At 55.0% G+C, this 15,888-nt stretch overlaps 1 protein-coding gene and 3 long non-coding RNA genes across 4 annotated transcripts in view; all 4 read left to right on the forward strand.

Annotated features, from left to right (window-relative positions):
• LOC144954827 (uncharacterized) overlaps positions 1-6,316 on the forward strand; it is a 34,246-nt gene extending 27,930 nt beyond the window's left edge. The window contains exons 2-4 of the long non-coding RNA XR_013641383.1: positions 35-83; positions 4,079-4,181; positions 6,182-6,316. This is a non-coding gene — a long non-coding RNA (uncharacterized LOC144954827). The remainder of the gene's footprint in view (positions 1-34; positions 84-4,078; positions 4,182-6,181) is intronic.
• LOC144954826 (uncharacterized) lies at positions 5,701-6,145 on the forward strand (the record flags this gene model as incomplete). Its single annotated transcript, XM_078885235.1, has 2 exons — positions 5,701-5,763; positions 5,924-6,145. Coding segments are annotated over 2 exons (285 nt in total), but the record flags the coding sequence as incomplete, so codon positions are not given.
• Positions 6,317-8,203: 1,887 nt separating the features above from the next.
• Positions 8,204-11,107, forward strand: LOC144954828 (uncharacterized). The gene is made up of 3 exons (XR_013641384.1): positions 8,204-8,259; positions 8,585-8,673; positions 10,928-11,107. It is a non-coding gene; the product is annotated as an uncharacterized LOC144954828 (long non-coding RNA).
• An 876-nt stretch (positions 11,108-11,983) lies between these two features.
• Positions 11,984-15,358, forward strand: LOC144954829 (uncharacterized). Its single transcript, XR_013641385.1, has 3 exons — positions 11,984-12,048; positions 12,829-12,914; positions 15,090-15,358. It is a non-coding gene; the product is annotated as an uncharacterized LOC144954829 (long non-coding RNA).
• Positions 15,359-15,888: the final 530 nt, after the last annotated feature.

Raw genomic sequence — 15,888 nt, forward strand, 5'->3', positions numbered from 1 at the left:
GCTGATGATGATGCTGAGTCTCTCTCTCTCTCAGACTTTCGTGTTCACGGATGGTGAGGACGAGGAACTAAATCGAGAACTTGGTGAGTGGTGAGTGTGGTGAGTGTGGTGAGTGTGGTGAGTGTGGTGGGGGTGGTGGGGGTGGTGGGGGTGGTGAGTGTGGTGAGTGTGGTGAGTGTGGTGAGGGTGGTGGTGAGTGTGGTGGTGAGTCTAGTGGTGGTGAGTGTGGTGAGTGTGGTGAGTGTGGTGAGGGTGGTGGTGAGTGTGGTGGTGAGTGTGGTGGTGAGTGTGGTGGTGAGCGTGGTGAGTGTGGTGAGTGTGGTGAGGGTGGTGGTGAGTGTGGTGGTGAGTGTGATGAGTGTGGTGAGGGTGGTGAGTGTGGTGAGTGTGGTGAGTGTGGTGGTGAGTGTGGTGAGTGTGGTGAGGGTGGTGGGGGTGGTGAGTGTGGTGGTGAGTGTGGTGAGTGTGGTGAGTGTGGTGAGGGTGGTGGGGTGGTGAGTGTGGTGGTGAGTGTGGTGAGTGTGGTGAGTGTGGTGAGGGTGGTGGTGAGTGTGGTGGTGAGTGTGGTGGTGAGCGTGGTGAGTGTGGTGAGTGTGGTGAGGGTGGTGGGTGAGTGTGGTGGTGAGTGTGGTGAGTGTGGTGAGTGTGGTGAGTGTGGTGGTGAGTGTGGTGGTGAGTGTGGTGAGGGTGGTGAGGGTGGTGAGTGTGGTGAGTGTGGTGAGTGTGGTGGTGAGTGTGGTGAGTGTGGTGAGTGTGGTGAGGGTGGTGGGGGTGGTGAGTGTGGTGGTGAGTGTGGTGAGTGTGGTGAGTGTGGTGAGTGTGGTGGTGAGTGTGGTGAGTGTGGTGAGGGTGGTGGGGGTGGTGAGTGTGGTGGTGAGTGTGGTGAGTGTGGTGAGTGTGGTGAGGGTGGTGGGGTGGTGAGTGTGGTGGTGAGTGTGGTGAGTGTGGTGAGGGTGGTGGGGGTGGTGAGTGTGGTGGTGAGTGTGGTGAGTGTGGTGAGTGTGGTGAGGGTGGTGGGGTGGTGAGTGTGGTGGTGAGTGTGGTGAGTGTGGTGAGTGTGGTGAGTGTGGTGGTGAGTGTGGTGAGTGTGGTGAGTGTGGTGAGGGTGGTGGGGGTGGTGAGTGTGGTAGTGAGTGTGGTGAGTGTGGTGAGTGTGGTGAGGGTGGTGGGGGTGGTGAGTGTAGTGGTGGTGGTGAGTGTGGTGAGTGTGGTGAGTGTGGTGAGTGTGGTGAGGGTGGTGGGGGTGGTGAGTGTAGTGGTGGTGGTGAGTGTGGTGGTGAGTGTGGTGGTGAGTGGAGTGGTGGTGAGTGTGGTGGTCAGTGGTGGTTAGTGTAGTGGTGAGTGTAGTGGTGGTGGTGAGTGTGGTGGTGAGTGGTGGTGGTGAGTGTGGTGGTGGTGAGTGTGGTGGTGAGTGGTGAGTGTGGTGAGTGTGGTGAGTGTGGTGAGTGTGGTGGTGAGTGGAGTGGTGGTGGTGAGTGTGGTGGTGAGTGGTGGTGGTGAGTGTAGTGGTGGTGGTGAGTGTGGTGGTGAGTGTGGTGAGTGTAGTGGTGGTGGTGAGTGTGGTGGTGAGTGTGGTGGTGAGTGTGGTGGTGAGTGTGGTGGTGGTGGTGAGTGTGGTGGTGAGTGTGGTGAGTGTGGTGGTGAGTGTGGTGGTGAGTGTGGTGGTGGTGGTGAGTGTGGTGGTGAGTGTGGTGAGTGTGGTGGTCAGTGTGGTGGTGAGTGTGGTGGTGGTGAGTGGTGGTGAGTGTGGTGGTGAGTGGAGTGGTGGTGAGTGGTGGTGAGTGTGGTGGTGAGTGGAGTGGTGGTGGTGAGTGTAGTGGTGAGTGGTGGTGAGTGGTGGTGAGTGTGATGGTGAGCGTGGTGGTGAGTGTGGTGGTGAGTGTGGTGGTGGTGAGTGTGGTGGTGAGTGTGGTGGTGAGTGGTGGTGAGTGTGGTGGTGGTGAGTGTGGTGGTGAGTGGAGTGGTGGTAGTGAGTGTAGTGGTGAGTGTGGTGGTGAGTGGTGGTGGTGAGTGTGGTGGTGGTGAGTGTGGTGGTGAGTGTGGTGGTGAGTGTGGTGGTGAGTGTGGTGGTGAGTGTGGTGGTGAGTGTGGTGGTGAGTGGTGGTAGTGAGTGTGGTGGTGAGTGTGGTGGTGAGTGTGGTGGTGAGTGTGGTGGTGAGTGTGGTGGTGAGTGTGGTGGTGAGTGTGGTGGTGGGTGGTGGTGAGTGTGGTGGTGGTGAGTGTGGTGGTGAGTGTGGTGGTGAGTGTGGTGAGTGTGGTGGTGAGTGTGGTGGTGAGTGTGGTGGTGAGTGTGGTGGTGAGTGTGGTGGTGAGTGTGGTGGTGAGTGTGGTGGTGAGTGGTGGTGGTGAGTGTGGTGGTGAGTGTGGTGGTGAGTGGTGGTGGGTGGTGGTGAGTGGTGGTGAGTGTGGTGGTGAGTGGGGTGGTGGTGGTGAGTGGTGGTGAGTGTGGTGGTGAGTGTGGTGGTGAGTGGTGGTGGTGAGTGTGGTGGTGAGTGGTGAGTGGTGGTGGGTGGTGGTGAGTGTGTGGTGAGTGGTGGTGAGTGTGGTGGTGAGTGTGGTGGTGAGTGTGGTGGTGAGTGGTGGTGAGTGTGGTGGTGAGTGTGGTGGTGAGTGTGGTGGTGAGTGTGGTGGTGAGTGGTGGTGAGTGGTGGTGAGTGTGGTGGTGAGTGTGGTGGTGAGTGGTGGTGAGTGTGGTGGTGAGTGTGGTGGTGAGTGTGGTGGTGAGTGTGGTGGTGAGTGTGGTGGTGAGTGTGGTGGTGAGTGTGGTGGTGAGTGTGGTGGTGAGTGTGGTGGTGAGTGTGGTGGTGAGTGTGGTGGTGAGTGTGGTGGTGAGTGTGGTGGTGAGTGTGGTGGTGAGTGGTGGTGAGTGTGGTGGTGAGTGTGGTGGTGAGTGTGGTGGTGAGTGGTGGTGAGTGTGGTGGTGAGTGTGGTGGTGAGTGTGGTGGTGAGTGTGGTGGTGAGTGTGGTGGTGAGTGTGGTGGTGAGTGTGGTGGTGAGTGTGGTGGTGAGTGGTGGTGTGGTGTGGTGGTGAGTGTGGTGGTGAGTGTGGTGGTGAGTGTGGTGGTGAGTGTGGTGGTGAGTGTGGTGGTGGTGTGGTGGTGAGTGTGGTGGTGAGTGTGGGGTGAGTGTGGTGGTGAGTGGTGGTGAGTGTGGTGGTGAGTGTGGGTGGGTGGTGGGGGTGTTGTGGTTGTGTGGTGTGGGGTGGTGGTGTGGTGGTGTTGTGTGGTGTGATGGTGGTGTGTGGTGGTGTTGTGTGTGTGTTGGTGAGTGTGGTGGTGTGTGGTGTTGTTGTTGTGGTGTTGTGGTGTGAGTGTGGTGTGTGTGGTGTTGTTGGGTGTGTGTGGTGGTGATGTGGTGGTGATGTGTGGTGGTGAGTGTGTGGTGTTGTGTTGATGTTGTGATGATGATGATGATGTTGTTGTTGATGTTGTTGTTGTTGTTGATGACGTTGTTGTTGTTGATGTTGTTATTTATGTTGTTGTTGTTGTTGTTGATGTTGTTATTTATGTTGTTGATGTTGTTGTTGTTGTTGATGTTGTTGTTGTTGATGTTGATGTTGATGTTGTTGTTGTTGTTGTTGTTGTTGTTGATGTTGATGTTGTTGTTGTTGTTGTTGTTGATGTTGATGATGATGTTGTTGATGTTGTTGTTGTTGATGTTGATGTTGTTGTTGATGATGATGATGATGTTGTTGTTGATGTTGTTGTTGTTGTTGATGACGTTGTTGTTGTTGATGTTGTTATTTATGTTGTTGTTGTTGTTGTTGATGTTGTTATTTATGTTGTTGATGTTGTTGTTGTTGTTGATGTTGTTGTTGTTGTTGATGACGTTGTTGTTGTTGATGTTGTTATTTATGTTGTTGTTGTTGATGACGTTGTTGTTGTTGATGTTGTTATTTATGTTGTTGTTGTTGTTGATGACGTTGTTGATGATGTTGTGACGTTGTTGTTGTTGATGTTGTTATTTATGTTGTTGTTGTTGTTGATGACGTTGTTGATGATGTTGTTGATGTTGATGATGATGTTGTTGTTGATGTTGTTGTTGTTGATGTTGATGTTGTTGTTGTTGTTGTTGACAGGGGGCCACTTGGTCCAGACAAACTGCTCCTCTGCGCACTCGCGGCAGGCGCTCTCCTGCAAGATGGCGGTCGAGTTGGACACTTTCATGCGAGGATCACACAAGTAGAGACACACTCACTCAGACACACTCACTCAGACACACACACACTCAGACACACTCACTCAGACACACACTCACACACACACAGACACACACACACAGACACACACACTCAGACACACACACACACACTCACTCAGACACACTCACTCAGACACACACACTCAGACACACTCACTCAGACACACACAGACACACACACAGACACACACACACACTCACTCAGACACACTCACTCAGACACACTCACTCAGACACACACACACTCAGACACACACTCAGACACACACTCAGACACACACACACACAGACACACACACAGAGACACACACACACAGACACACTCACTCAGACACACACACACACAGACACACTCACTCAGACACACACACACAGACACACACACAGACACACACACAGACACACTCACTCAGACACACACACACAGACACACACTCACACAGACACACACACACAGACACACACACACAGACACACACACTCAGACACACTCACTCAGACACACACACACTCAGACACACACACTCAGACACACACTCACACAGACACACACACAGAGACACACAGACACACACACACAGACACACACACTCACACTCACTCAGACACACTCACTCAGACACACACACTCAGACACACTCACTCAGACACACACAGACACACACACAGACACACACACAGACACACACACACACTTACTCAGACACACTCACTCAGACACACACACACACACAGACACACACAGACACACACACACAGACACACTCACACACAGACACACACACACAGACACACACACTCAGACACACTCACTCAGACACACACTCAGACACACACACACACACAGACACACACTCACTCAGACACACACACAGACACACACACACACAGACACACACACACAGACACACACAGACACACACACACACAGACACACACACACAGACACACACACACAGACACACAAAGTGACACACAGACACACATACACAGACACACCTATTACTCACCTACTCACTCACCCACTCACTCACCTACTCACTCACATACACACTGATACTACTACTAATGATGCTGATACTACTACTAATGATGCTGATACTACTACTAATGATGCTGATACTACTACTAATGATGCTGATACTACTACTAATGATGCTGATACTACTACTAATGATGCTGATACTACTACTAATGATGCTGATACTACTACTAATGATGCTGATACTACTACTAATGATGCTGATACTACTACTAATGATGCTGATACTACTACTAATGATGCTGATACTACTACTAATGATGCTGATACTACTACTAATGATGCTGATACTACTACTAATGACACACTCACTCAGACACACACACACAGACACACACACAGACACACACACAGACACACTCACTCAGACACACACTCACACAGACACACACACACACAGACACACACACACAGACACACACACTCAGACACACACTCAGACACACACTCAGACTATTACTAATGATGCTGCTACTACTACTAATGATGCTGATACTACTACTAATGATGCTGATACTACTACTAATGATGCTGATACTACTACTAATGATGCTGCTACTACTACTAATGATGCTGATACTACTACTAATGACACACTCACTCAGACACACACACAGACACACACACAGACACACACACAGACACACACACACACAGACACACACACACACAGACACACACACACAGACACACACTCACACAGACACACACACACACAGACACACACACACAGACACACACACTCAGACACACACTCAGACACACACTCAGACTATTACTAATGATGCTGATACTACTACTAATGATGCTGATACTACTACTAATGATGCTGATACTACTACTAATGATGCTGATACTACTACTAATGATGCTGATACTACTACTAATGATGCTGCTACTACTACTAATGATGCTGATACTATTACTGACGACCCACAGATGGTTTTGCCACGTTGACGACGACACGTACCTCAACACGGCCTCGCTGCTGAAGCTACTGCGGAGATTTTCTCACCGTGGCGACGTCTACCTGGGCAGACCATCACTCGACCACCCCATGCACACCCAGCAGCAGGTGGGGTAACCTGGGGTAACCTGGGGTAACCTGGGGTAACCTGGGGTAACTGTGCGTGTGTGTGTGACGTCTACCTGGGCAGACCATCACTCGACCACCCCATGCACACCCAGCAACAGGTGGGGTAACCTGGGGTAACCTGGGGTAACCTGGGGTAACCTGGGGTAACCTGGGGTAACCTGGGGTAACTGTGCGTGTGTGTGTGACGTCTACCTGGGCAGACCATCACTCGACCACCCCATGCACACCCAGCAGCAGGTGGGGTAACCTGGGGTAACCTGGGGTAACCTGGGGTAACCTGGGGTAACCTGGGGTAACTGTGCGTGTGTGTGACGTCTACCTGGGCAGACCATCACTCGACCACCCCATGCACACCCAGCAACAGGTGGGGTAACCTGGGGTAACCTGGGGTAACCTGGGGTAACCTGGGGTAACCTGGGGTAACTGTGCGTGTGTGTGACGTCTACCTGGGCAGACCATCACTCGACCACCCCATGCACACCCAGCAACAGGTGGGGTAACCTGGGGTAACCTGGGGTAACCTGGGGTAACCTGGGGTAACTGTGCGTGTGTGTGCGACGTCTACCTGGGCAGACCATCACTCGACCACCCCATGCACACCCAGCAGCAGGTGGGGTAACCTGGGGTAACCTGGGGTAACTGTGCGTGTGTGCGACGTCTACCTGGGCAGACCATCACTCGACCACCCCATGCACACCCAGCAGCAGGTGGGGTAACCTGGGGTAACCTGGGGTAACTGTGCGTGTGTGTGTGACGTCTACCTGGGCAGACCATCACTCGACCACCCCATGCACACCCAGCAGCAGGTGGGGTAACCTGGGGTAACCTGGGGTAACCTGGGGTAACCTGGGGTAACTGTGCGTGTGTGTGACGTCTACCTGGGCAGACCATCACTCGACCACCCCATGCACACCCAGCAGCAGGTGGGGTAACCTGGGGTAACCTGGGGTAACCTGGGGTAACCTGGGGTAACTGTGCGTGTGTGTGTGACGTCTACCTGGGCAGACCATCACTCGACCACCCCATGCACACCCAGCAGCAGGTGGGGTAACCTGGGGTAACCTGGGGTAACCTGGGGTAACCTGGGGTAACTGTGCGTGTGTGTGACGTCTACCTGGGCAGACCATCACTCGACCACCCCATGCACACCCAGCAGCAGGTGGGGTAACCTGGGGTAACCTGGGGTAACCTGGGGTAACCTGGGGTAACTGTGCGTGTGTGTGACGTCTACCTGGGCAGACCATCACTCGACCACCCCATGCACACCCAGCAACAGGTGGGGTAACCTGGGGTAACCTGGGGTAACCTGGGGTAACTGTGCGTGTGTGCGACGTCTACCTGGGCAGACCATCACTCGACCACCCCATGCACACCCAGCAACAGGTGGGGTAACCTGGGGTAACCTGGGGTAACCTGGGGTAACTGTGCGTGTGTGCGACGTCTACCTGGGCAGACCATCACTCGACCACCCCATGCACACCCAGCAGCAGGTGGGGTAACCTGGGGTAACCTGGGGTAACCTGGGGTAACCTGGGGTAACTGTGCGTGTGTGTGACGTCTACCTGGGCAGACCATCACTCGACCACCCCATGCACACCCAGCAGCAGGTGGGGTAACCTGGGGTAACCTGGGGTAACTGTGCGTGTGTGTGACGTCTACCTGGGCAGACCATCACTCGACCACCCCATGCACACCCAGCAACAGGTGGGGTAACCTGGGGTAACCTGGGGTAACCTGGGGTAACCTGGGGTAACTGTGCGTGTGTGGCGACGTCTACCTGGGCAGACCATCACTCGACCACCCCATGCACACTCAGCAACAGGTGGGGTAACCTGGGGTAACCTGGGGTAACTGTGCGTGTGTGTGCGACGTCTACCTGGGCAGACCATCACTCGACCACCCCATGCACACCCAGCAGCAGGTGGGGTAACCTGGGGTAACCTGGGGTAACCTGGGGTAACCTGGGGTAACTGTGCGTGTGTGTGACGTCTACCTGGGCAGACCATCGCTCGACCACCCCATGCACACCCAGCAACAGGTGGGGTAACCTGGGGTAACCTGGGGTAACGTGTGTGTCACTGTGTGTGTCTCTCTGTGTGTGTGTGTGTGTCACTGTGTGTGTCTGTGTGTCTGTGTGTGTGTCTCTGTGTGTGTGTGTGGTAACCTCTCTCTCTCTCTCTCTGGGGTAACCTATGTGTGTGTGTGTGGTAACCTCTCTCTCTCTCTCTCTGGGGTAACCTCTGTAGGAGGGTGCTGCTGAGTTCTGGTTTGCGACGGGCGGAGCCGGATTCTGCCTCAGCCGTGGACTTACTCTGAAGATGTCTCCCTGGGTCAGGTGAGTTACTCACTCACCACTCACTCACTCACCCACTCACTCACTCAGTCACTCACTCAGTCACTCAGTCACTCAGTCACTCACTCATTCACCACTCACTCACCACTCACTCACTCACTCAGCCATTCACTCAACCACTCACTCACTCAGTCACTCACTCAGTCACTCAGTCACTCACTCACCCACTCACTCACTCAGCCATTCACTCAACCACTCACTCACTCAGTCACTCACTCACTCAGTCACTCACTCACTCAGCCACTCAGTCACTCACTCAGTCACTCAGCCACTCACTCAGCCACTCAGTCACTCAGCCACTCACTCAGCCACTCACTCAGCCACTCACTCACTCAGTCACTCACTCACTCACCCACTCACTCACTCAGCCACTCACTCAGCCACTCACCACTCACTCACTCATTCACCACTCACTCACTCACTCAGCCACTCACTCAGCCACTCACTCATTCACCACTCACCCACTCACTCACTCACTCAGCCACTCACTCAGCCACTCACTCACTCAGCCACTCACCCACTCACTCAGCCACTCACTCACTCAGCCACTCACTCAGTCACTCACTCACTTACTCTGAAGATGTCTCCCTGGGTCAGGTGAGTTACTCACCACTCACTCACCACTCACTCACTCAGTCACTCACTCAGTCACTCACTCAGTCACTCACTCACTCACTCAGCCATTCAGTCACTCAGCCACTCAGTCACTCAGTCACTCACTCACTCAGTCACTCACTCAGTCACTCACTCACTCACTCAGCAACTCACTCAGCCACTCAGTCACTCAGCCACTCACTCAGCCACTCACTCACTCACCACTCACTCACTCACTCAGCCACTCAGTCACTCACTCAGCCACTCACTCACTCACTCACCACTCACTCACTCACTCAGCCACTCAGTCACTCACTCAGTCACTCAGCCACTCACTCAGCCACTCACTCAGCCACTCACTCAGCCACTCACTCACTCAGCCACTCACTCACTTACTCTGAAGATGTCTCCCTGGGTCAGGTGAGTTACTCACCACTCACTCACCACTCACTCACTCACTCACCCACTCACTCACTCAGCCACTCACTCAGCCACTCACTCACTCACCACTCACTCACTCACTCAGTCACTCACTCACTCACTCAGTCACTCACTCACTCACTCACCACCCACTCACCACTCACTCACTCACTCACCACTCATGCACCACTCACTCACCACTCACTCACCACTCACTCACTCAGTCACTCACTCAGTCACTCACTCACTCACTCAGTCACTCACTCACTCACTCAGTCACTCACTCACTCACTCAGCCACTCACTCACTCACCACTCACCCACTCACTCAGTCAGTCACTCACTCACTCAGCCACTCACTCACTCACTCAGTCACTCACTCACTCACTCACCACTCACTCACTCACCACCCACTCACCACTCACTCACTCACCACTCACTCACCACTCACTCACTCAGTCACTCACTCAGTCACTCACTCACTCAGTCACTCACTCAGTCACTCACTCACTCACCCACCCACCTACCCACTCACTCACTCACTCACTCACCACCACCCACCCACCCACCCACTCACTCACTCACCCACCCACCCACCCACTCACTCACTCACCCACCTACCCACCCACCCACTCACTCACTCACCCACCTACCCACCCACCCACCCACTCACTCACCCACCCACCCACCCACTCACCCACCTACTCACCCACCCACTCACCCACCCACCCACCTACCCACTCACTCACCCACTCACCACTCACCTTCCCACCTACTCACCCACCCACCTACTCACCCACCCACTCACTCACCCACTCACTCACCCACCCACCCACCCACTCACCCACCCACTCACCCACCCACTCACCCACTCACTCACCCTCCCACTCACTCACCCACCCACACCCCCACTCACCCACCCACCCACTCACCCACCCACCACTCACCCACTCACCCACCCTCCTACCCACTCACCCACTCACCCACCCACTCACCCACTCACCCACTCACCCACCCACCCACCCACCCACTCACACACCCACCCACCCACTCACTCACCCACTCACTCACCCACCCACTCACCCACTCACCCACCCACTCACCCACTCACCCACCCACCCACTCACCCACTCACCCACCCACCCACTCACCCACTCACCCACTCACCCACCCACCCACTCACATTGTTGTTGTTGTGGTTGTTGTTGTTGTGGTGGTGGTAGTGGTGGAGAGTTCATGGCAACAGCAGACAAGATCCGCTTGCCAGACGACTGCACAGTGGGATTCGTGAGCGAATGGCTCCTGCGGGTTCCACTCACCCACTCACCACTCTTCCATTCGCACCTGGAGGGGCTGGCTCAGCTGCCCACTGACTCACTCACCAGCCAGGTGAGGAGCTCACTCACCCAGCCACTCACTCACCCACTCACTCACTCACCCAGCCACTCACTCACTCACCCACTCACTCACCCACTCACCACTCTTCCACTCGCACCTGGAGGGGCTGGCTCAGCTGCCCACTGACTCACTCACCAGCCAGGTGAGGAGCTCACTCACCCAGCCACTCACTCACCCACTCACTCACTCACTCACTCACCCACTCACTCACCCACTCACTCACTCACCCACTCACTCACTCACTCACCCAGCCACTCACTCACCCACTCACTCACTCACCCACTCACTCACTCACTCACTCACCCACTCACTCACTCACTCACTCACTCACCCACTCACTCACTCACCCACTCACTCACTCACTCACTCACCCACTCACTCACCCACTCACCACTCTTCCACTCTCACCTGGAGGGGCTGGCTCAGCTGCCCACTGACTCACTCACCAGCCAGGTGAGGAGCTCACTCACTCACCCACTCACTCACTCACTCACCCACTCACTCACCCACTCACCACTCTTCCACTCGCACCTGGAGGGGCTGGCTCAGCTGCCCACTGACTCACTCACCAGCCAGGTGAGGAGCTCACCCACTCACTCACCCACTCACCCACTCACCCAGCCACTCACTCACTCACCCACTCACTCACTCACCAGCCAGGTGAGGAGCTCACTCACCCAGCCACTCACCCACTCACTCACTCACCCAGCCACTCACTCACTCACCCACTCACTCACCCAGCCACTCACCCACTCACTCACTCACTCACCCACTCACTCACTCACTCACTCACCCACTCACTCACTCACTCACTCACTCACTCACCCACTCACTCACTCACCCACTCACTCACTCACTCACTCACCACTCACTCACCCACTCACCACTCTTCCACTCTCACCTGGAGGGGCTGGCTCAGCTGCCCACTGACTCACTCACCAGCCAGGTGAGGAGCTCACTCACCCAGCCACTCACTCACCCACCCACTCACTCACTCACTCACCCAGTCACTGACCCAGCCACTCACCCACTCAGCCACTCACTCACCCAGCCACTCACCCAGCCACTCACCCAGCCACTCACCCACTCACTCACTCACTCACCCAGCCACTCAACCAGCCACTCACTCACTCAGCCACTCACTCACCCACCCACTCACCCAGCCACTGACCCAGCCACTCACCCACTCAGCCACTCACTCACCCACCCACTCACCCAGCCACTGACCCAGCCACTCACCCACTCAGCCACTCACTCACCCAGCCACTCACCCAGCCACTCACCCAGCCACTCACCCACTCAGCCACTCACTCACCCAGCCACTCACCCACTCACTCACCCACCCAGCCACTCACTCACTCACCCACTCACCCACCCACTCATTCACCCCCCACCCCACCCACTCACCCACTCACCCCCCCCACTCACCCCCCTCACCCCCCATCACCCCCCCATCACCCCCCCATCACCCCCCCATCACCCCCCCATCACCCCCCCCTCACCCCCCCCCTCACCCCCCCCCTCACCCCCCCACCCCACTCACCCCCCCCCCCTCACCCCCCCCCCTCACCCCCCCCACCCCCATCACCCCCCCACCCCCCCCTCACCCCCCCCCCTCACCCCCCCACCCCACTCACCCCACTCACCCCCCCACCACCCCCACCCCCACCCCAACCCCCCCCACTCCCCCCCCCCCACTCACCTACCCCACGTGGTGTCTCCCCAGGTCACACTCAGCTACGGGATGTTCGGCAACAGGAGAAACGTCGTCACCATCCGCGGCCCCTTCTCATTGGCCCAGGACCCCACCAGGTGACTCCTCAGCAGCCAATCAGCAGCCAGTCAGTCAGCAGCCAGTCAACAGCCAATCAACAGCCAATCAGCAGCCAGTCAACAGCCAATCAGCAGCCAGTCAACAGCCAATCAGCAGCCAGTCAGCAGCCAGTCAACAGCCAGTTCAACAGCCAATCAGCAGCCAGTCAACAGCCAATCAGCAGCCAGTCAGCAGCCAGTCAACAGCCAGTTCAACAGCCAATCAGCAGCCAGTCAACAGCCAGTTCAACAGCCAATCAGCAGCCAGTCAACAGCCAGTTCAACAGCCAATCAGCAGCCAGTCAACAGCCAATCAGCAGCCAGTCAACAGCCAGTTCAACAGCCAATCAGCAGCCAGTCAACAGCCAATCAGCAGCCAGTCAACAGCCAATCAGCAGCCAGTTCAACAGCCAATCAGCAGCCAGTCAGCAGCCAGTCAACAGCCAGTTCAACAGCCAATCAGCAGCCAGTCAACAGCCAGTCAACAGCCAGTCAGCAGCCAGTCAACAGCCAGTTCAACAGCCAATCAGCAGCCAGTCAACAGCCAGTTCAACAGCCAATCAGCAGCCAGTCAACAGCCAATCAGCAGCCAGTTCAACAGCCAATCAGCAGCCAGTCAGCAGCCAGTCAACAGCCAGTCAACAGCCAATCAGCAGCCAGTCAACAGCCAGTTCAACAGCCAGTCAACAGCCAATCAGCAGCCAGTCAACAGCCAGTTCAACAGCCAATCAGCAGCCAGTTCAACAGCCAATCAGCAGCCAGTCAACAGACAGTCAACAGCCAGTCAACAGCCAGTCAACAGCCAATCAGCAGCCAGTCAACAGCCAATCAACAGCCAATCAGCAGCCAGTCAACAGCCAGTCAACAGCCAGTCAACAGCCAGTCAACAGCCAGTCAACAGACAGTCAACAGCCAGTTCAACAGCCAATCAGCAGCCAGTCAACAGCCAGTCAACAGCCAGTTCAACAGCCAGTTCAACAGCCAATCAGCAGCCAGTCAACAGCCAGTTCAACAGCCAATCAGCAGCCAGTCAACAGCCAGTCAACAGCCAGTCAACAGCCAGTTCAACAGCCAGTTCAACAGCCAGTCAACAGCCAGTCAACAGCCAGTCAACAGCCAGTTCAACAGCCAGTCAACAGCCAGTCAACAGCCAATCAGCAGCCAGTCAACAGCCAGTTCAACAGCCAGTCAACAGCCAGTCAACAGCCAGTCAACAGCCAGTCAACAGCCAGTCAACAGCCAATCAGCAGCCAGTCAACAGCCAGTCAGCAGCCAATCAGCAGCCAGTCAACAGCCAGTCAACAGCCAGTCAACAGACAGTCAACAGCCAGTTCAACAGCCAATCAGCAGCCAGTCAACAGACAGTCAACAGCCAGTCAACAGACAGTCAACAGCCAGTTCAACAGCCAGTTCAACAGCCAGTCAACAGCCAGTCAACAGCCAGTCAACAGCCAGTTCAACAGCCAATCAGCAGCCAGTCAACAGCCAATCAGCAGCCAGTCAACAGACAGTCAACAGCCAATCAGCAGCCAGTCAACAGCCAGTCAACAGACAGTCAACAGCCAGTCAGCAGCCAGTCAACAGACAGTCAACAGCCAGTCAACAGACAGTCAACAGCCAATCAGCAGCCAGTCAACAGCCAGTCAACAGACAGTCAACAGCCAGTCAACAGCCAGTTCAACAGCCAATCAGCAGCCAGTCAACAGCCAGTCAACAGACAGTCAACAGCCAGTTCAACAGCCAATCAGCAGCCAGTCAACAGCCAGTCAACAGACAGTCAACAGCCAGTCAACAGCCAGTTCAACAGCCAATCAGCAGCCAGTCAACAGCCAGTCAACAGACAGTCAACAGCCAGTCAACAGCCAGTTCAACAGCCAATCAGCAGCCAGTCAACAGCCAATCAGCAGCCAGTCAACAGACAGTCAACAGCCAATCAGCGGGCTGTTGTTGTTGTTGTTGCTGTGATAGTGGACTTGTTGTTGTTGATTGTTGTTGTGGTGGTGGTTGTTGACTTATTGTTGTTGATCGCTGTGGTGGTTGTTGACTATGCTAGTGGGTGTTGTTGTTGTTGTTGTTGTTTGACGATGATGATGTTGGTTGTTGACTGTGGTTGTTGTTGTTGTTGTTTGACTTTGATGTTGTTGGTTGTTGACTGTGGTTGTTGTTGTTGTTTAGGCTGAAGAGTGTCCACTGTGCCATCTATCCAGACACCAGCTGGTGCCCAACATCATCAACATCATCATCAACATCATCAACAACAACATCAACAACATCAACAACATCATCATCATCACAACCACCACCATCACAACCACCACCATCACCACCACCACCACCACCACCATCATCATCACCACCATCATCATCATCACAACCACCATCACCACCACCATCATCTTCACCACCACCACCACCACCATCATCACCATCATCACCATCACCACCATCACCACCACCATCACCACCATCACCACCATCACCACCCTCACCACCTTCACCACCACCATCACCACCACCATCACCACCCTCACCACCTTCACCACCACCATCACCACCACCATCACCACCCTCACCACCTTCACAACCACCATCACAACCACCACCATCACCACCACCACCATCATCATCACCACCATCATCATCATCACAACCACCATCACCACCACCATCATCTTCACCACCACCACCACCACCATCATCACCATCATCACCATCACCACCATCACCACCACCATCACCACCATCACCACCATCACCACCCTCACCACCTTCACAACCACCATCACCACCACCATCACCACCCTCACCACCTTCACAACCACCATCACCACCATCACCACCACCATCATCACCACCACCACCACCATCATCACCACCATCACCATCACCACCATCACCACCTTCACAACCACCATCACCACCATCACCATCACCACCATCACCACCACCACCATCACCATCCTCCTCCTCGCCA

This window comes from Lampetra fluviatilis, unplaced genomic scaffold (assembly GCF_964198595.1).
Source record: "Lampetra fluviatilis unplaced genomic scaffold, kcLamFluv1.1 SCAFFOLD_327, whole genome shotgun sequence".
NCBI lineage: Eukaryota > Metazoa > Chordata > Hyperoartia > Petromyzontiformes > Petromyzontidae > Lampetra > Lampetra fluviatilis.